At 41.7% G+C, this 21,079-nt stretch overlaps 1 protein-coding gene across 2 annotated transcripts in view; it reads left to right on the forward strand.

Annotated features, from left to right (window-relative positions):
* LOC148360714 (uncharacterized) overlaps positions 1 to 21,079 on the forward strand; it is a 51,789-nt gene that overhangs the window by 18,591 nt on the left and 12,119 nt on the right. The window contains exons 11-36 of one of the 2 annotated variants that reach the window (XM_088341609.1): positions 973 to 1,146; positions 2,777 to 2,860; positions 2,942 to 2,986; positions 4,582 to 4,710; positions 4,779 to 5,048; positions 5,126 to 5,164; positions 5,226 to 5,252; positions 5,320 to 5,346; positions 7,473 to 7,535; positions 8,666 to 8,770; positions 8,843 to 8,896; positions 10,537 to 10,590; positions 10,704 to 10,757; positions 10,837 to 10,908; positions 10,997 to 11,014; positions 11,093 to 11,128; positions 13,129 to 13,164; positions 13,241 to 13,348; positions 13,491 to 13,592; positions 13,714 to 13,794; positions 15,109 to 15,159; positions 15,244 to 15,297; positions 15,397 to 15,456; positions 17,695 to 17,721; positions 17,815 to 17,859; positions 20,114 to 20,146. In XM_088341609.1, the coding sequence (XP_088197735.1) occupies positions 973 to 1,146; positions 2,777 to 2,860; positions 2,942 to 2,986; positions 4,582 to 4,710; positions 4,779 to 5,048; positions 5,126 to 5,164; positions 5,226 to 5,252; positions 5,320 to 5,346; positions 7,473 to 7,535; positions 8,666 to 8,770; positions 8,843 to 8,896; positions 10,537 to 10,590; positions 10,704 to 10,757; positions 10,837 to 10,908; positions 10,997 to 11,014; positions 11,093 to 11,128; positions 13,129 to 13,164; positions 13,241 to 13,348; positions 13,491 to 13,592; positions 13,714 to 13,794; positions 15,109 to 15,159; positions 15,244 to 15,297; positions 15,397 to 15,456; positions 17,695 to 17,721; positions 17,815 to 17,859; positions 20,114 to 20,146 (1,848 nt within the window). The remainder of the gene's footprint in view (positions 1 to 972; positions 1,147 to 2,776; positions 2,861 to 2,941; positions 2,987 to 4,581; positions 4,711 to 4,778; positions 5,049 to 5,125; positions 5,165 to 5,225; positions 5,253 to 5,319; positions 5,347 to 7,472; positions 7,536 to 8,665; positions 8,771 to 8,842; positions 8,897 to 10,536; positions 10,591 to 10,703; positions 10,758 to 10,836; positions 10,909 to 10,996; positions 11,015 to 11,092; positions 11,129 to 13,128; positions 13,165 to 13,240; positions 13,349 to 13,490; positions 13,593 to 13,713; positions 13,795 to 15,108; positions 15,160 to 15,243; positions 15,298 to 15,396; positions 15,457 to 17,694; positions 17,722 to 17,814; positions 17,860 to 20,113; positions 20,147 to 21,079) is intronic. The other variant, XM_088341610.1, reaches the window with a different exon arrangement.

The raw sequence follows: 21,079 nt of genomic DNA on the forward strand, positions 1-21,079 counted from the left end.
CCGGAACAGGAGGAGAACCCAAATGTGTGACGTTTCTCACACAAGCTTCTATTTTATGGGAAATGGGGCAGTCATGCACGTTAACCCAGTGATTCGGCGATCGTTGGGCGGAAGACGTAGGGCAGAAGCCTGGCGTGGAATAACAGGAAGCCAGAGGCCGACGAGATCGATATTAATTGCATGAGCAGAGGCAGGCGAGATCAATACCAATAGCACGAGCAGATATTGGACAGATGGGGTCAATACCGGACAGGACGGGACAAACAGGATAGATAATGAAACAGTATATCGAAAATAAGCAGGACAAACTAGACGAGAACAAAAACTGGAGAGAGTAATAAACAGGACAAAAGGACAGGGAATACCAACAGCAAATCAGGACCGAGTCAAAACCCACCTCTTGCGGGGCAGAGGTTCGTTGACGGACTGACAAAGGAAAAATGAGAGCACTGAGCTTAAAAAGTCAGAAAGCCAATCTGTCAATGAGCCGCAGCTGGCGCCACACGGGAGGGGCCGATTGGGCGCCATGGCAACCTTGACAGTAATGGAAAGAATTTCCTGCAACTGAAAATACAAGCTACATATTAATGTCATTTTACCCAAAACTTTATATTAACACGCTAGAAAAAAACAGCTTTTAAAGTCTCTATATCGAACCATGTTGAAAAGGCCATATTGGACCAAAAAATAAAACATGTTTGGAGCCACAAGAAAAGCTTTATATAAGGCCTTATAAGTAAGGCAACACACTCTTTATACATATGCTGTATGTATCTATAGTCATGGAAAATGTTAAAAATGTTTGCTTCATGTTTGCCTTTCCAAAGAAATCATATCATTTTCTATTATCAAACATTTTTGAAAAATGCCAGGGAACCACTAGAGAGTGCCAGAGAGCTGCCTGCAGCTCAGGAGCCGCTTGTTGACAACCCCCACACGTTTCTGTATATCTAATTCCATTTCTGTTTCCAGCAGTGCGCACCAGCAGTCCTTCTACCGATGAAACTTTGGGAAAAGATTACAAATTTGTGATGATCGAAAAGGACAACGCACCTATCAAGAAGGAGACGGAGAGGATGGTCATGACCAAAGACACCGGCAAACAATTTGTGGCTACTGCTCCTACAACTTCCACGTTGTCTGCTGGTAACACTCATACATATTTTTTATTATTATTATTCCAATTTCGAAATTTTTGTTTGGTTTGGACATTTCGGAATTTCGGCAGCCAATCAGAAGCCTGCATCGAATAGCTTCGGGACTTTCCCGAACGTTATATGGTCGTGGATTTGCATATAATTTTCCAAAGTAGAAGAAAAATCGATAAGTGGTTAGAAATCAAGCCAAACCCTCAGCCCCAGAAGAAAGATTCAAAAGAAGCTAACAAAATCTATGACGCTACAAAACGTAAACGTACATTAAAAGCATTGTGGGAAGAGGAGTTCACGTGGATTGCAGCAGACGACGCAACGCAAACATTGCATGAACGAAGATGAGTAAATACAGGTAAATACTGATGGCAGATGGAAAACAGCGATGTCATATACATGCAATGAATGTTATAAGTAGATTACCGTATTTTCCGCACTATAGGCGCACCGGGTGATAGGGCGCACCCTCAAAAAATAGTTTTTGGTCCTATATTTTCCATACATAAGACGCACCGGATTACAAGGCGCTACAATGGGAACGTCGACAAAACAGTCAGATAGTTCAGTCCAACTTATTACCCTCTTAACATTCCGAAAGCTTGCAAAGAAGCAAATACGTGTCTGAGACATGTACGGAAACCGTGTCCGTACGATGTCACCAAACAAACATTTCTTAGTTTCCATTTTATTTTTTGCTGGCAACTGTGTGGACAGCTAAGTAGGAATTTAATTGTGCAGGGAAACGGGGTTCTTTACTGTGCATATGACAATAAACACTTTGAATTGAATTGAGTTTAAAAATAGACTCATCACAGAAACATCAAGATCGTTCTAAAACAAGATACCGGGAAAATATAAAGCCGCATAGCTCACCTAAGTTCTCTTGCAGCCATCACGTTCAATAATGATACGTAACCATGGTCTTCTTACAACCGTGAGTGTAGTAAATCCACGAGAGTAAAATACTTACAAATACAGAATAATAAAAAATGTTTTCTCTATGCCGTAGTGCAACCCAACGTGTGATTCACATTCATCTTTTTCAGCCAATTGCAGGCTTTGTTTCGCCCCTATAGCCTATGCGAGCCTGTAAATATAAAAAGGATCCGCCCCCTTTACCTCCGAATAACTTTAGCCAATAGTGACTGATTTAAATGATGATTGACACATTGGTTAGGAAATGAAACGCCGGTATATAAATCCCAGCATACACCGCGGACTACTTCGCCTTCGGGGGAAAATGTAGTCGGCGGCTGCTTGCTGTAGTTGCAATACTTTGCGACTTAATATTGATCCATATATAAGGCGCACTGTATTATAAGGCGCATGGTCAGCTTTTGAAAAAAATAAAGGCTTTTAGGTGCGCATTATAGTGCGGAAAATACGGTAACCTAATTTTAAAGAGTTGTTCTGTTATTTTTGCGATGAGTCGTCTTATTGTGTTTCAAGTTGTGAGAAATTGGGCCGGTAATTTTATGGCTGGGCAGGCAACTTTTCAGAGTTGTCTGCCCTGGTATCCGGTAACTTATGGTCATGTGTTTCAGACACTGGTTTAAATAGTATACTTTCATGACAATTATTATAGCAATATGAGGGATGGTAGATCGTTTTGTGTCTTCTTTCAGCGAGTGCGTACTCTGATGATTCACTGATGAGAGAGAAACAGAAGTTTGCGATGTCCACAATGCATGACGAAAGAGACGCTAAAGGTAAAAAGTACTGCTTTTGGAGACATTTGAATGTTTATTGATTTTTTTAATTAAAGTTAATGGGTGTTTTGACTCTTACAGCTGCACTCCTGAAGTATGGCTCCAAGAATGATGTTGGCTGTGCAGGTAAAGATGTCAGGACCAGAACGGAAACAGGACCCAATTGCGTAACGTTTACCACAAGTTTTATTGAAAGAAAGATAGATAGATAGATAGATAGATAGATAGATAGATAGATAGATACTTTATTCATCCCCGTAGGGAAATTCACACTTCCAGCAGTCTACCCCGTTGTTTATTAACAGATTAACATGATGCCCGAGGGTGCTTGTAGCGGAGTGGATGACGTCACGCCAGTCCAAAAGTTCGACATTCCTGCGGCAGATGGAAATCTTTTTTCTTTGTGAGAATCCAGGGATACACCACCTCGTGTTAGCAAGTCCGCCTCCTCTCCGATTCCCCCCGGCTTTCATGTCTCTGTTTAGCGACGTTGAAGCCGGATTTCTCCAGGTGGCTCCGGGTGGCTACACGTTAGCGTCCGGAATGCTAAACGTGAGCCACGTTTCCGCAAAACACAGCAACTGCGCTCCCTGTGCGCTTCGATGTTTTCAAAAAGCACTCGATGATCCTATTTGGTCGTGAGTTCGCATTTACCATGATTACGGATGGTACCGAAGACTTATAACGCCGCTAGCCGCTTCGCTAGGGATGCGCCCATGATCCGGTGTTCGCTCAACACGGGAAGCAAGTCGGAAAGCAAGTCGCGGGCAGTGTTAGTGTAGGGTTACTTTAACTGGATTACTTTCAATTACTTTTGGATTACTCCAATACCAAATATGCTAATAAAAGACAAAAAAAACTAAATATGAATAAAATGAGGACTCACAACACGTGGTAAGCTTTCTCTCCTGGCTTTGATCTCTTTGATCTCCGGCAAAACTAACATAAAATGCGACAGGAACAAAATGAAAATAAATCTAAACAGCTTGCCAACATCATTTTTGCCGTTCCATGTATTCCGTTACTCCCCAAGCCTGCACAAAATGTAGTCATTTTATTCATATTTAGTTTATTTTGTCTTTTATGACCATATTTGGTATTGGAGTAATTCAAAAGTAATTGAAAGTAATCCAGTTAAAGTAACCCTACCCAACCCTGGTCGCGGGAAGCAAGTGGATATTCTGTATCAGGGACGGAAAAACTAGACGGTAGCCGGGATTGGGAGAGCAAAGCGTGGTCGGGGTCGGAAACGAGTTGTAAGCCAGGACGGGAGAGTAGACGTGGTCGGGATTAAACATGGGTCGTAAGCCAGGACAGGAGAGCAGACATGGTCGGGATCAAAACAGGTAGTAGTTGGAGACAAACAGGAGCAAAAACGGGACATGCGGGAGTCAGGGTCGCAAAAGGCTTGCCTTGTACGAATAGAGGTTCGCGGACGGACTGACAACAGGGGATTGACAGGACAGGGTTAAAATCAAGACAGGGAGCCAATCAGAGCCTGCAGCGGTTGGCGCAAAAAGAGCGGGAACAGGTGATTCACATCGATAATCATGACAAAAGACAATTAGTCAGTGATGTAAACATACATTTGTGAGGTTTTTGTGGGGGCGGGTGAGGTATTTGTTCTTACTTTCATTCTCTTTAAAAAGTGTCAATTTGAGACAGCAAATTTGCAAGGGCATTAGGGAAGATGATAAAACTTTTAATTTTCTTGTTTTCAGACTCTTGCAACGACGGCTCGTGTTTCGGCTTGAGCCGATGCTGCCGTTGCAGTTGGTGGAAGTGGCTGTTGGGCATCCTGCTGGGCCTGCTCCTGCTTCTTGGACTACTCTTTGGCCTCATCGCTCTGAGTGAGCCAAAAACTCTTTCTCAATCCAAGGAAAACCTGCAACTTCTATAAATATTTTTTTTTTGTCAGGCGAGGAAGTAAAACGTCTCAGGAAGCGAGTCGAGGCCCTCGAAGCCGTCACCGGTTCAGCGACGACGAGTCGGCTTTCCGGCTCTTCCGGCATCAACATCGTCGATCCGCTTGATTCCAGATACGTCGACAGGAGTTATTCTGGTTCTACACTGACTCACTCAGATAACGGAATTGGGGTGGGGACTGTAAGAGGGAGACAAGGAGACGATTGGCACAGGACTGTCCAGGAGATGGTCAGAACCGAACTGCGCTCTGATGCTTATAGAGGTCCGAAATTATTCATAATGCAATACTCCATAATCCTGTTCATCATACGATATTAATTATAGGTCATTTATTTATAGACTCATTGAAAGGAGCTAAAGGAGATCCTGGGATCAAAGGTAAATCCAAAGAAATATATGATTTTTGTTCTCTAACCATCATGAATCATTTTATTTACAGGTGATCCAGGAGTTCTTGGACTTCAAGGTAAAACTTCAGCCTAATATAATATTTATTACTATTATTTCTGATCTAAACATGTCATTTATTTCAGGTGATGCTGGATTCCCTGGTTTACCAGGTAAGAATTGCTGGCATCTACTGTACCGTATGTCACGATCAGAATGGAATCAGGACCCAATTGCGTAACGTTAACCACAAGTTTTATTGAAAGAAAGAGGAAGGGCTGCACCCATTATCCTGTGCTCGCTGGACGTGGGAAGCGAGTCGCTCTCGCAATCGGATTGTGATCTGAATTTGGAAGTGGATCTTCCGTATCGGGCGATGGCGGTGTCAGGGACGGAAAAACAGATCGAAAGCAGTGACAGGAGAGCAAAAACGTGGTCGGGTCATAAACAGGTTGTAAGCCGGGACGGGAGAGCAGACGTGTTTGGGATCAAAAACGGGTCGCAGACGGAGACAAACAGGGAGATTAGTAACAGGCAGGTGGAAAAACGGGTGCAAAAACAGGACAGGCGGGAGTCAGGGTCAAAAAGGCTTGCCTTGTATCAACAGAGGTTCACAGACGGACTGACAACCGCAGACTGACAGAACTGGGTTTAAAAAGGGACAGGGAGCCGAATCGGTAATCATAAGGAGCGCATTTAAGCCGCATGCTCAAATTTAAGAATCAGACTCGATTTTGTCTCCATACATGTCCTGCCAGATTTCAAACCGCAGGCTTAAACAGCCATAAAAAAGGAATTAACTCGCATCCGTTTCAAACATTTTAAGCCTGGGTACACCTGGCACCTATGGCTAAAATGGCCTCGACGCCTTTGGCTGCACATATTTACTATGGCACAGAAGGAATAAAAGCTGCGTGAGGGCTGCATCACGTAAAATGTGAGCCCTATATTTTGAGAAGACAGCGCCAGGGCAACAGTATCATGGAGAATAGTGTTGGATTGCAACACAGACGTGCTTTTTTGTGTTGTCATTGATGGTTTCTGCGGTAATGGACCACATTGCATTTGCTTGTTATCGTTCCTTGAGGATTAAAGGAAACTTAGGTGACCTGACATTGACACCGATGCTATGGGGTAAAAAAGTGTAGCGCTTTTAATAGATAACGTCCACTGCTGTTCAATTCGGACATATAAAATGAAGGCTTGATTTGTTGGTGAAACATGTCAATTATCAGGTGTTTGTTTTAAACATTGACCAAAGTATTGTCAAACCCCCCCATTTTTTTCCGTTATGTATATGAATATATGTTAGCAAAAATATAGACTCATTTCTTTTAATGGGTCTTATAAAAGTTTCTATATGTCATTGCAGTGTGTTGTATTTTGAGTGCATGCATTGTTGAAAAAAAACATCTTGCCGGTTCCCTCAGTGCTGCGATGAAAAAAATAAAATAATTAGCCACACTGTTTTTGTCAAGGACCGGAACAGGAGGAGGACCCAGATGTGTGACATTTCTCACACAAGCTTTATTTTATGGGAAATGGGGCAGTCATGCACGTTAGCCCAAACGCCAGTGATTCGGCGATCATTGGGTGGAAGACGTAAGGCAGCAGTCTGGCGTGGAATGACAGGAAGCCAGAGGCCGACGAGATCGATACCAATTGCACGAGCAGATATCCAATAGATGGGGTCAATACCGGACAGGACAGGACAGACAGGATTGATATCAGGCACTGGAGTCCGATAACAAGCAGGACGAGATAGACGGAAACGATACCAGACTCTGGAGATCGAACTTAAACAGGACAACCTAGAAGGGAACACTACCAGACACTGGAGATCGATCAAACAGAACAAAATAGCCGGGAACGAAACTGGAGATCGATATTAAACAGGACAAAATAGCCGGGAACAAAACTGGAAATCGGTATTAAACAGGACAAAATAGACGGAAATGATACCCGACAGGAAACACAAGTCAAAACCCACGTCTTGCTGGTGCAGAGGTTCGTTGACGGACTGACAAAGGTTGAGGGAGACCACTGAGCCAATCAGTCAACGAGCCGCAGCTGGCCGCAAACGGGTGGGGCCAATTGGGCGCTATGGGCAACCGTGACAGTTTTAAAGCCGCAGTGTCCAAAACGTCGCAAAGAAGTATTGGCTTGTAGTCCGGAATTTACAGTGCTCCACTGAACTGAATCCACACAATTAACATTACACACATGAACATAGACGAGCTGATCTAGTTTAAATAACCCAAACGTTAGCATAAATTTAAAATGTTATGTTTTTGGTCAGGTCCTCCTGGACGGCAGGGCAACCCAGGAACAGAAGGACCCAGGGGTGCAAAGGGAAGCACAGGTAATTTGTGGTTTTGTTTATTTTGATAAAGTGATTTGTACAGTCCAAAATTATTCAAGAGCGATATTGGAAAGATTGAGTTTTGTTCGATTCAATGGGACTGCAATACGATTTATGTCTTAGTTTGACAGACGTGAGGGTGATGTAATTACAATTTGTTATTTCAATTATATTTGAAAGAACCATTCAATATAGATGTCAATACACCAGCCTACATCAATGAAAATTGAAGGAGTTATGACAATAAACATTAAATGCACTTTGATCAAAGATGATTATGTAGGATCTAAATGTCTTAAAGTGGAGTAGTTCCATTCAAATTCTAATTTTACAGTTCAAAACGATTTTGTTACTGTTTTCTAGCGTTTTTGTCTTATGTCTAGGAGGAAATAGTTTTGGATTTCTGAGTGCCGATTGCAGTTACCTCAGATTACCAAAAGAGGATGCTTGATGTCTCATTAGCTCATCTCATTAGCTGCACCGCTTATCCTCAGTAGGGTCGCGGGGGTGCTGGAGCCCATCCCAGCAATCATCGGGCAGTGGGCAGGGGACACCCTGAACTGATTGCCAGCCAATCGCAGGGCACACAGGGACAGACAACTCGCTCACTCATTCACAATTTGGACCGGCCTATCCACCTGGAATGCATGTCTTTGGAATGTGGGAGGAAACCGGAGTGCCCGGAGGAAACCCACGCAAGCACGGGGAGAACATACAAACTCCGCACAGGAAGTCCGGTAGCTGGATTTGAACCCACACAGGAGGTTCCCAGGACCTTAGAACTGTGCCGCATACGCGCTAACCACTGCGCCGCCGTGCTGCCCCGGATGCTTGATGTGTAGTCTGTAAGATAACAATCAGTTTCTTTGGTTTGCAGTTCATTGATTTGATAAAGATTTACTAATTTGCTTAAAAACACGCACAAAATGATTGATAATAAACAACTACATGTTTTCAAACTTAAGTCAAGAATATAAAATTTTAACAAGATGGAAATTGGGATTGTGATGAGTAATTTGGTCTGTTCTAAAAAGTGGTGGGTCTATTGTGTAAAGTGAAGCTAGCTTATGAAAGAAATAAACAGGGGTCTTCTATGCATGTTTCTAATATTAAGTATTCTTCATGAACAGGTGATCCTGGTCTTCCTGGTTTACCTGGTCCGAAGGGCAGGGATGGACAGATGGGTCCCCAAGGCGAGCCTGGATCACGTGCTTTTGGTATCAAAGGAGACAAAGGTAAACAGGGCTGAAACTGGCCAACACTGTTCTAGGTGTTCGAACTTACATGCTAAATTGAAATTTGGACAGGATCTCCTGGTAATACCGGACCAGTTGGGGCTCCTGGACCAGTCGGGCTAAAAGGTAAGAAGCAGTAGTACACATGTCAAGTGTTAATGACATGTTCAAACTTAGATATGTGAATTCCACTCTGTTAGACTGATAATGATACCGGTACTCAACACTGCAGGACTCACAGATACTTATACTATGTGCCTATACCATTTGTACATCTCAGGTAAATCATTTCCAAGCGTACTAACAAAAAAACGAGTTTCCCCAATGTGGCAAATCTCTTTGATTGATTACAATGAATTCATACAATTAACACAAGTACGATTTGTCATGAACCGGAACAGGATCAGGACCCAAATGCGTGACATTTCTCACACAAGTCTTTTATTTTACGGGAAATGGGGAGTCATGCACATCAGGCAGTGGTTTGGCATGGAAAGACAGGAAGCCAGAGACCGATGAGATTGATACCAATTGTCCGAGCAGATATCGGACAGGACGGGACAGACAGGATATTGAAACAGGATATCGAAATTAAACAGGACAGACTAGAAGGGAACAAAAACTGGAGAGAATATTAAACAGGACCAAAATAGACGGGAACGAAACTGGAAACTGATATTGAGCAGGACAAAATAAACAGGAACAATACCGGTCAGGAAATACCAACAGCAAACAAGACCGAGCCAGAACCCACATCTTGCGGGGCAGAGGTTCGTTGACGGACTGACAAAGGAAGAGTGAGAGCACTGAGCTTAAATAGACGGAAAGCCAATCTGTCAACGAGCCCCAGCCGGCGCCACACGGGCGGGGCCAATTGGGCGCCATGGCAACCGTGACATGATTAACACAATTAAAATGAATTGTTTTAGGAATGTTCAATACCAGTCTTTCTTAGACTAATACTGATCCACATCTCTTGTTTGTCAATACCGATATAAAATACCAGTTCCTCAAATATATATAAATGACTTGCCCTTTCCGAAAAAGGCAGAAAATAAACAAATACCTACAGACACGAGATAATGTTTTTTTACTTAAAAGTGCATACAATTAGGGACATGTGAGCACTGGGGCTAGGTATAAGTAATGTTACGATAACGGTATCAACAACTACGCAAGAATTTGTTTTTGGATCTACTTCTTGATTGTACAATGGTCTAGAGAGGACATCTTAAATGGTATTGGTTACCAGACAGCTGGTATCTGTCATGATTCCCCTCCAATAAATACCCAGTACCCCAGTCACTCCTTGTCAATCCGTCAGCGAACCTCTGCCTACGCAAGGCAAGCACTTTGACTCTGGCTCCCATCTGTCCTGTTTTTCATCCGTATACCACTCATCTGTTCCTGATCCCCCGTTTGTCTCCGGCTATCGACCCGTTTTGCCCATTTGACCACGCTCCGATCTCCCGCCCCGGGAAATCCACTTCCGCATTCCGATCACGCTCCGATCCCGTGAGCAGCTTGCTTCCCCCGTCCAGTGAGCACCGGATCTCTGGCGTTTGTTTCATCAATATCCCCATAAACTTTTGAGTGAAACGTTACGCGTTTGGGTCTACCATTTGTTCTGGCTCTGACAGGCATCTGCTCCAAAACCTTCTTGAAATAATAAATAAACTCTTGGAAGTGGAATTCAATTGTTCAATTCAGTTATATTCACAACAAATTTGATCCAAATTGAATCCATTATTGATTTGTAATTGCAGGTTCCCTCGGTCAAAAGGGTTCTCAGGGTGACAGCGGATATCCAGGACCCAAAGGTTCTTGTCAATAATGATTTGGCTATTTTCAAACGCACATATGGATTAATCATTATCCATAATGAACAAAGTGTTGAGTAAATGGATTAAAATGATGTGATTCTACGCATCAGGAACACCAGGCTTGCCAGGAAGCGTGGGAGAGAGGGGACCCCGTGGTCCACCAGGTATGTCCTAAAAATGTTATCACCTGAATAGGCCGCTAGGAAATAGAAGTCCGTAAAGACAAGTGTGTGTATATTTCAGGTCCTTCAGGTGTAATGGGTCCTTCTGGTGGAAGAGGATCACCTGGGACTCCTGGAAACGATGGCATTCCAGGTAGGTCAAACCTTCATCCCTTTCACCACATTTACAGTTTCATTCCATTGTCTTGATAAAACCGTTTTTTTTCTTCCATGTGCTCCAGGGAATCAAGGACCACCAGGTAGAAATCTGTCCAATTATTTTTAGATCTTATATGTATAATAAAAAGAAAATTAACACTATCGAAAAATTTCTAAAGGTATTCCTGGAATTCCAGGCCAGCCTGGTGCAAAAGGTAAAACTTTTTACACTTGTGCAGTGTTACAGAAAAAAACTACTTTATTTGAAAAGTATCTCAGTTACCTTGCAGATTTACGACACTCTGGAAGTAAATATGTACTTACAAATTACAGACCCCCAAAACTGCTTTAAAATAGCCACCTAATAAAATAGATAGAAGAAAATGAAGTTCTGAAAGGGGTAGCATTTGACCTCTGGGATTTGTATTTCAACTGTCCTAAAATAAAGTGCAATTGCCGTCAGTAGTCTAGGAGAAGAGGTAAGATCAGGCCTAAAAAGTTCAGCCCGACCCTACCCGAGTCGCGGGTATATAAACCCGAACCCGATGAAACCAGACGGAATTAACTCGATTTGATAAACAAGCTCGAAATAAACCTGAAGCTTTGATTTGCTGCCTAAAGTTAACAAGATCTTACTTCTAACTTGGAGTATAAATGGGAACTGTAGACAAGAAGTGTAGCAGTGACTTCATGAAAAAGAAAAGGAAATATGGCGAAACGTATGTAGTGAGAGAGAGAGGTTTTCTTCTATCGAAGGGGGCACAACAGAAAATAATTGAGAAACACATGTATACAAAAACCGGTGGAAGCAATAAACCCTTCATATTTTTGGGCCTGTGCAATCTTGAGAGCACTTGGCTGAGACACTCCATATCCATTTTGCATGTGGGCTTCTAACCCCTTGGAGATCTTCTTCTCCATTTGTGGGAACAGTCCAAGACACTTTCTTTATTTCTTCAGGCATGTTCTATTACTTAAAATACCTTTACAGATAAAAAGACCAAAATTCAGCACACTGTTAACCTAAATTTTTCGCTCACGCTTGCATGATTGGTGTCCTGTTTTTTTTTTTTGTTCCTGTATAAGCCACGCCTCCCTCCCGACATGCGGCCTACCATTTGCCACTGATAACACACAATCAAATATCAGCATATATGCTGAGCCCCTGATTTGAATAGAATAGAATAGAATAGAAAATACCTTTATTGTCATTGTTACAAAATGGGTTAACATATTGTGACAACAAAATTGGGCATGACACTCCAGTTTCACACATTCACAGTGAGGTAAAAAACCCAAGAAGATAAAGGAACAGAGAAGATAAGGTTATAAAACAAGGAGGATAATGTTATAGTTATAATTTACACAAAATTTACACAAGCAATGTCGGCAAGTAGGACGTTACATACAGTTTGGTATCGTAAGGGTTTGTGCAATATGCATTTGGTGCAAAAATAGTCAACATAGTGCAAAATATTTGAGTATTTTACTGTTGTAAATTCGGCCTTTGGTGTGAGTATATACTGTGCAGTAGGGAGACAATCTCTATGAGGAGAAATTCAGCTACCTCATACTCTGTGCTTGAGACTGCACCACCATACTTAGTTGTATTTTATAGGTATGTAAATATAAACATTTAATTAGTTGTTCATGGTCGTATGTGACAACAAGATTGATGCTGGAGAAATGTGAGGACAGTGAAATTGATGATCTGCATTTAATGAGTAGCAAAATAACACAGTTCGGTGGCCTTGGGGGTATGGCGCCCGCCCCGAGACTGGGAGGTTGTGGTTCAAGCCTCAGCCGAGTCATACCTAAGACTTAAACACTTAAACATTGGTACCCGTTGCCTCCCTGCCTGGCGTTCAGCATTAGGGGTTGGAATTGGGGGGTTTGGTCACCTAATGACTCCCAACACCTCAGTTGGGTTGAGCGAGGGGGCTGGGAATCCCCTCCTCTGAATCAATCTCCCAAAAAGAGTCAGAAATGACTCTAGCCACCCCCCACTAGGGGGATATGGCTGTGGTATATTTATATAAGAATAACACAGTGAATTTATCTGGTCATGATAGTAAAATTACAATATTTTATTTGTAACGTACTAGTCCCAGCACTACTCTCGTTTGGCATTTTTTTACTGTTATATATGCTACAGCCCATTTCCTTGTCCAATTGCGAAAAATGTTAATTCTGCTTTTAATAATGTGTTGTTCAGGTGAAAGGGGTTCAGCTGGTCAAGTCATTTCGTCAGGTAAGGTGTGCTTATGAAATTTCAAACTCAAAGATAGACAAATTGACGGTGTCCATCTTCTGTGTTTTTTGTCTAGCTGGCTCTGGTACAGTGGCCATTCCAGGACCACCAGGACCGACTGGGCCTCCAGGTCCTGCTGGAGTTCCTGGTTTGTCTGGGCCCACTGGTCCATCTGGCAGACCTGGTAATAAAGTTTTGAGATATATTTAATGTGTAATATGTATAAGTTTTATTGTGGTGAGCATGAGGAGCATTTAAGTACTTTGGAAGTATTTTGCATGATTGACACTTTATGCAGTAACTAAACACATGATATAATCTTCAAGGTCTGAAAGGAGACAGAGGAGAGAAGGGGGACCGAGGAGAAAGAGGAGAAGCTGGTATCAGCGTCACAAGTTCAGAAACAGTCAGCTCAACAAGAACTGGTAGTAAGTAGTAAAGCAGTACAGCATCTGTTTTCTTGGTTGTAGTACCACCCAAAACTTGTAGTATTATTAAAATGTTGCATTTTAGATGGAGTACTTGAGCTCTGTGATTCTTTTCCAACAGGTTTGTCTTCATCAGCTAGGTTTTCAGGTCAACCGGGACCTCCAGGTCCTCCAGGAGCTCCAGGTCGTCAAGGTCCTCCCGGTAGGGTCAGAACTGAAGAAATTAAAGGAGGCACTTCGGGGTTCAGCACTCATTGTTTTCGTCATTCCATCCATCCATCCATCCATCCATCCATCCATCCATGCATCCATCCATCCATCCATCCATCCATCCATCCATCCATCCATCCATCCATCCATCCATCCATCCATCCATCCATCCATCCATCTGCCAATATCTGAGATTACAGTCAATTTGAATTTACTCTAGTTACTTTTTTACGTTTCGTATCTTCTTTTTTGTTCGTCTGCTTTGATTTCGATTTGTTTTGAATTTTGATTGGTCAAGTTTCCTTACTTTTAGTAATAGTTTTTTTTAAACGATGTTGTGTAAAAAAATATATCTCCAGTCAATACAAAACTGAAAAAAATAATGATTTTAAATGAACCTTTGACGCTCATGTGTTAAAAACAATAATACAACACAGAATATTAAAGTATGTTTGCTAAATTTATATTATAACATTCAATTATTGATTTAACTATAATATTTTTTTGTAGAATCAAAGCGAAGGGATGAAAACTAAATTCTGAACCCATGCTTTTAGATAGACTCTTGCATTAATTTAACTGGTATTTTCTTAAATTTTTGTAGGTAAATGAAAAATCCAGAGCTTCAATTTACCTTCATAAGTAGACAATTAATACCTAAAACAGCGATGGTATCATGGGTATACACACATTTGTCAAAGACCTGGAACGGAGACGGGACCCAATTGCGTTCGTTTACTCAGCTTTATTTAGAAGAAGGAAATGGCTTTCACCCACGATCCGGTGATAGTCGGTCACCGGTAGCAGATCGCTTGGAAAGTGGCACTTCCGTGTCGAGCGAAGGCAGTGTCGAGAGCGAGGACGAAACAGGTCGATAGCCGGGACGGAGGAGCAGAAACGTAAACGGGTTCAAAAAAGATGTCGGCACCGGGAATCAGACAGGAAACAGAGCAGGATTGAGTCAGGAGTCAAAAAGAGCTTGCCTAGCGTGGAGCTGAGGTTCGCAGACGAACTGACAATCGTTGACAGGAAGACGTGGGTTCAAAAAGAGGTCAACAACCAATCAGCGTCCGTGGCTGTTGGCGCCAACGGATCAGACTCAGGTGCCCCGAAGTAATCGTGACAACGTTTTTTACTTGTAGAACAGTTGAAAAGTTTTCAATTGTTTAAACAGGAGGGGAGGGGGGATTTACTGGATGGTTTTAAGCTCAGAACTACCATTTTCAACTTCATTTAGAAGTTACAGTACTCAAGAATTGGCTAACACTGTAGAAGTTACAATGAAGCTCTTTCATTGTCATCACAGGTGAACCAGGACAAGGTCTGCCTGGACGTAGAGGTCCACCAGGAGAACCAGGTATGGAACAACATTTAGATATTTTACTTGTTGTTGTTATATACCATCATTTCTATAAGTTGCCGGTTTTGGATGGGTTGATAGGTACTGGAGCACCTGGGCCAAAAGGAGAGCCTGGTAACTTCGTACCATCATCTGGTAGGTGACGTTTTTTTTTAATTGACAATGTTTACATGCCACACAGTCTCTACTCTGGCTTTTATTTTTTCTTTCAATAAACACTTTTTTTTTTTCTAGGAACCTTCTTTGCTGGACCTCCAGGTCCACCGGGACCTCCTGGACCACAGGGGCCACAAGGTACATAGTATCCTTTATTTGATTATTTTTCAATTGTCATATTTCGTGTTCTCGTGATTCATTTCTGTGGGTATCATCAAGGAAAAAACATTTAAATTAATTTAAATGGTCTTTCTTGTCATTGACATAAACGTTGTGAAACATTGTGTGCGATGAGATTAGACATGGCACTCCAGGGTCAACGTGTAATAAAGACTTTGAATAAAAAGAAAAAAAGAAAAAGGACTCTCAAGATGGATAGTTAATAATATTTACAATGTCGGTGGCACGGTGGATGGATGGTTAGCATGCAGCCCCACAGTGTGGAGATCCATGGTTCAATTCCAGCTACCGCAGCCTACCCGTGCAGAGTTTGCATGTTCTCCCCGTGCCTTTTTTCCTCCGGGCACTCCGTTTTCTTCCCATCTAACAAAAACATGCATGGCAGATTAATTGGCCTGTCTACATTGTCCCTAGGTGAGAATGAGCGAGCGAGTTGTCTGTCCGTGTGTGGCAACCAGTTCAGGGTGTTCAGGGTGCTCCAGCACCCCCGCGAACCTACTGAGGATAAGCGGTGCAGATAAGGGATTAATTTTGCTTAGGGACCTGCCTAAGTTATAATAATAGTGCATTAATTAAGAAAATATCATCGTAACAATAGTTCAACAAAAAGACATGCAATAACACCTAACACAGCAACGAAAATCCTCAAACAAATCACAAAGTAAATATTTTTCGGAGTTTCGTGCAATGACATTTAGCAGCAATAAAAAAATAAACAAAAAAATAAATAAGTCGCAAGTATATGCTCTTACAGTTTTGGTCGCCCGTTTAGGATGGTGATAGTCATTAGGCAGAAGATGACTTTAAGCAAGTTGGTCTTTGTCTTAACCTGTAAGTTTATAGTTTATAGTTTAGCAGACACTCAAAATAAGAAGAGACGACATCAATTAATTTTGAATTTGGAAGGAGAACAGGACTGTACCAAAAAAAAATCTATCCTGTTACAAAAGTCCTCCCCTGAGCCCTCTCTTTTTATTAAATATTCTTTGTTACCCAAAAAAAGATCCACCTTAAAGGGTGTCAAAATACAAAAAAAGCAACATTATTGGAAGATAGTAATAGTTGTGTAAACAGTGCATACTAGTAAAAATAATAAACCTGCATCCTACGCTACCTATTGTAAAGGTGTCCGGCACTAAAAACAGAAACAATCATATAATAGCAGAATACACGTATCACTTGCTTTAAACTTTGTTTGGAAAAGCCTAATAAAGGGCGATAGTGATACAATCTGAATATCATAATACTCTTGACACCATTTTGTATAATTTTAGGAAAAATGTTATTCTATTGACAAATCATTTGGCTCCAATGACATACTAGAATCCCCCCTACTGTCAAGAACCGGAACAGGATCAGGACCCAATCGCGTGACGTTTCTCACACAAGCCTTTTATTTTACGGGAAATGGGAAGTCATGCACGTTAGGCAGCAGTCATGCACGTTAGGCAGCAGTCTGGCGTGGAATGATAGGAAGCCAGAGGCCGACGAGATCGATAACCATTGCCCGAGCAGATATCGGACAGATGGGGTCAATACCGGACAGGACAGGACAGACAGGATTGATATCAAAACAGGATATCGAAAATAAACAGGACAAACTAGACGGGAATGAAACAGGAAACCGATTTTAAACAACGGGACGAACAGGGTTGATATCAAAACGGGATATAGAAATTAAACAGGACAAACTAGATGGGAGCGAAACTGGAAAACCGATATTAAACAGGACAAAATAAACGGGAACAATACCGGACAGGAAATACCAACAGGAAACAGGACCGAGTCAAAATGCACGTCTTGCGTGGCAGAGGTTCTTTGACGGACTGACGAAGGAAGAGTGAGAGCACTGAGCTTAAATAGAGGAAAAGCCAATCTGTCAACGAGGCGCAGCTGGCGCCACACAGGCGGTGCCAATTGGGCGCCATGGCAACTGTGACACCTAAACTTATATTGTTTTCCTGTTTTGCTTATTTCCCACAAAATTTCTCAAATGGACATTTTGCAGAGAACAGCTGGAAGCATGATTAAATTAGGAAATAATCAAAAACCAAACCAAGAATAAATCCTCGAAAATGTTATTGATGTTCTTCTTGTTTTACCATTTTTTTTTCTTCTTGAATGTTGTGCTTGTGTTTTTGTGAAGTAAATACTTTAATTCCTATGTGCTTTTCTTTTTCTAATGATTATAACTAGGTGAGCAAGGATACCGAGGTTACAAAGGTACGAATATAAGCTAGCTCCTGTAAATGAAATAATAATACTCTTAATGTGTATTCAAATAAAAATACTCCTATTTGATTTCACTTGCTACAGGAGAACCAGGTCAACCAGGTTTGGCAGGAGTTCCAGGGGAACCAGGTTAGTATCTGATTGTTTTATCCTAAATTAGTGGTCTAAAATCGATTGTGGCCCACAGAATGATAGCATGAAGCCCTTGCCTCAACATGAAAGTCAAAGGGACAGTGTGTATTATTTGATGTCGCTGTTTAGTGTTATGAATAATCGTTTTTCAGATACTCTTAGTTCTATCCATCTGTGCTTTCTGTTTACGTTCCAAGTTTTTCTAAAAAGGTTTGGTTGTATTTCCTAGATGCACCTGAAGGTACCGCGCCGTTGTAAAGGGATATTGTGTATTATTTGACAACTATATGTTGCTGTATTGTGTAGTGCAACTAAAAATGTGTCAAGAACCGGAACAGGATCAGGACCCAAACGCGTGACGTTCTCACACAAGCCTTTTATTTTACGGGAAATGGGGAGTCATGTACGTTAGGCAGCAGTCTGGCATGGAATGACAGGAAGCCAGAGGCCAATGAGATCAATACCAATTGTCCAAGCAGATATCGGACAGATGGGGTCAATTACGGACAGGACGGGACAGACAGGATTGATATCAAAACAGGATATTGAAATTAACCAGGGCAAACTAAACGGGAACAAAACTGGAAACCGATGTTAAACAGGACAAAATAAACGGGAACAATACCGGACAGGAAATACCAACAGGAAACAGGACCGAGTCAAAACCCACGTCTTGCAGGGCAGAGGTTTGTTGGCAGACTGACAAAAGGTGAGTGAGAGCACTGAGCTTAAATAGAAGGAAAACCTGTCAATGAGCCGCAGCTGGCGCCAAACGGGCAGGGTCAATTGGGCGCCATGGCAACCGTGAAAAAATGAAAATACAAACTGTGGGAATTTAAAGTGACCATAAAGCACTATTCATCCTTTATCTTTTTGCCTAGCCTTCTGCCAGATTTTTTTCCAGATACCCGTAAGCGCAAGTTAAGGGACAATTATGTCAGCTCCCACCAAGTGAAACTTATGTTATGTACAATAAATGCAAATCTGCCAACCTATGGGTGTATACAGTAATCCCTCGGTTATCGCGGTTAATGGGGACCGAGACCACCCGCGAAAACTGAAAATCCGCAAAGTAGCGGCGCCCCTTCAAAAATGCTTAAAAAAAACGTATACAGGTATACAGTATACCCCCCGCCATTAAACCGAAGTGATCGCTGGCATGATGGCAAGGAGTTATTGGGTGACTCATCCAGAACTCTTCACACTGGAACTGAATGTACCAAAACATGACCCACAAGTGTAGCCATGTCTTACATCATCAATTTACACGGAATAGGACTGCGGCGAAACCACTACGAACCATTCAGTATGATTGTATTAACCGCTCTCAACCACATGCAGCCATCGCAGTTTATTTCGCTTGTTAACACTACCAGTTACATATTGAAAATAAAAACAGTGAAAATGTGATATTTGATGAGTGTTTGTGAAGCGTTCTGGGAAGCAACAGTTAAAAAAATGGTCTGTGTTCATTTTAATGAAAGTGAAAGAGCTACCTTCTGACAATAACAACATACTTTAGCTAGGGGCATCGAACGGCTTTTACAACAAATACACGAAACCACACACAATTAGCCGTGTTTAGGTAGTACAGACAACCGCTCGCTTTTGGTACAATAAAGTCAAACTTGAAATGAAATGTAACAGAAGAGAATATACTTACGTTGCGTCGCCGAGTTCCTCCTCGATAAACTGAGCGCCACATAAGAAGGGGGTGAGGTTGGAGGAGTTGAAGGAGGGGGGGGGGGTGAGCGAAGCGGCAATGACTAAGCATTGTGTCAGGGCCTCCCCCTCCCCTTCACAATAGGAGTGTCCACACCGTGTCCTCAGTTGACATAAGCTTGCGCTCAATGGCGTCAAGTCAATACACTAAATGCTTTTATTGAGAAGGTAAGGTATAATTTTTAGACCCGCGAAGCTCTGAACCCGCAAAAGTAGAACTGCAAACTAACGAGGTACCACTGTAATGCACATTCATATAATAGTTCATGTGTTTTTACTAATTAACTAATTAACTAATATTTAAATCAATGTATACATTTTTTAATGAAATGTTTTAACCAATAAGCGGCACTGAATAATGCACACAGTCCCTTTGGTGCGGATCCATTATGGATTAATTTATTAAGGATTGATTTATTCTCATATTAATCCATATTAACACCGGATTAAAAGTGAGAATTGTTGCTTACAGTTTTCAAAGCAGAATGAAGGGACTAACAAAACAAAACTATGTGTGCTTTTCCAACAGGAGGAGATTCAGGATTATCCGGAGTTTCTGTTGGTAAGATCATACAAAATGTAAAATCTGAAAAGTATGGTTTATCAATTTCAATCTCTTACAATACTATATACTTATGACTTGATATATGAGGATAGAAGAGGGAGTTTGTTTTCATTTTATTCTATGTATAGTGATACACTTCATTCCCCATGGAGCTACCACTAGTTTCTTCTACTGCTTGTTTTCTGTCAGTGTACACTACCATTCAAAAGTTTGGGGTCACCTAGACAATTTTGTGTTTTTCATGTAAACGTCACACTTTTGTTTTAAAAACGGGTTGTCCGATGTTCTGTTGCCCATATTAATATGTTCCTTCGGTTGGCCGGTCTCAGATAGGGCTTTTTCTTTGATATTCCGCCTTGAAGGCCAGCATCTCGAAGTCACCTCTTCACTTTAGATGTTGACACTGGTGTTTTGCAGGTACCATTTAACCAAGGCGTCTATTTCTCAAAATAGAGACTTTAGTGTACTTGTTTTGTTTTGTTATGATTTGGTGGTGGACCCTGTCAGGTCTAAATCGACCACTTACGTGTGGGAGAGCTAAAAAATATTGACTAATCATAGGAAATTCAGGCAAAGACTTTTTGGGTTTCTTTTCAATTGCAATTGGAGAAAGAGAAAGAAGGTCAGATCAGCTCACTAGCCCATCTCTTTCTGACCCTCCACCTTTTTCCTCTGTGTTTTATTGAAGTTACAACATTGGAAAAGTACTGAGACAAAGAAGGAAAAACGACCATCCCCCTGGACAGCTGTGGGGGTGGTGTGAAACAATGACCGGAAGACTAAGAGAAGCCAATAGGGGCCATTCAGCTGATTATAAATACACACTTTTGAGCAAATACGTTTAAGCCCACTTTACAGACCCGCATGTAGGAAGCAGAAAGTATGGCAAGGTGCTCAAAATGATGGTATTTAATCACAAAATAAATCAAG

The sequence above is a fragment of the Urocampus carinirostris genome, chromosome 8, assembly GCF_059441175.1.
Source record: "Urocampus carinirostris isolate Australia breed hairy pipefish chromosome 8, RoL_Ucar_1.0, whole genome shotgun sequence".
Classification (NCBI taxonomy): domain Eukaryota; kingdom Metazoa; phylum Chordata; class Actinopteri; order Syngnathiformes; family Syngnathidae; genus Urocampus; species Urocampus carinirostris.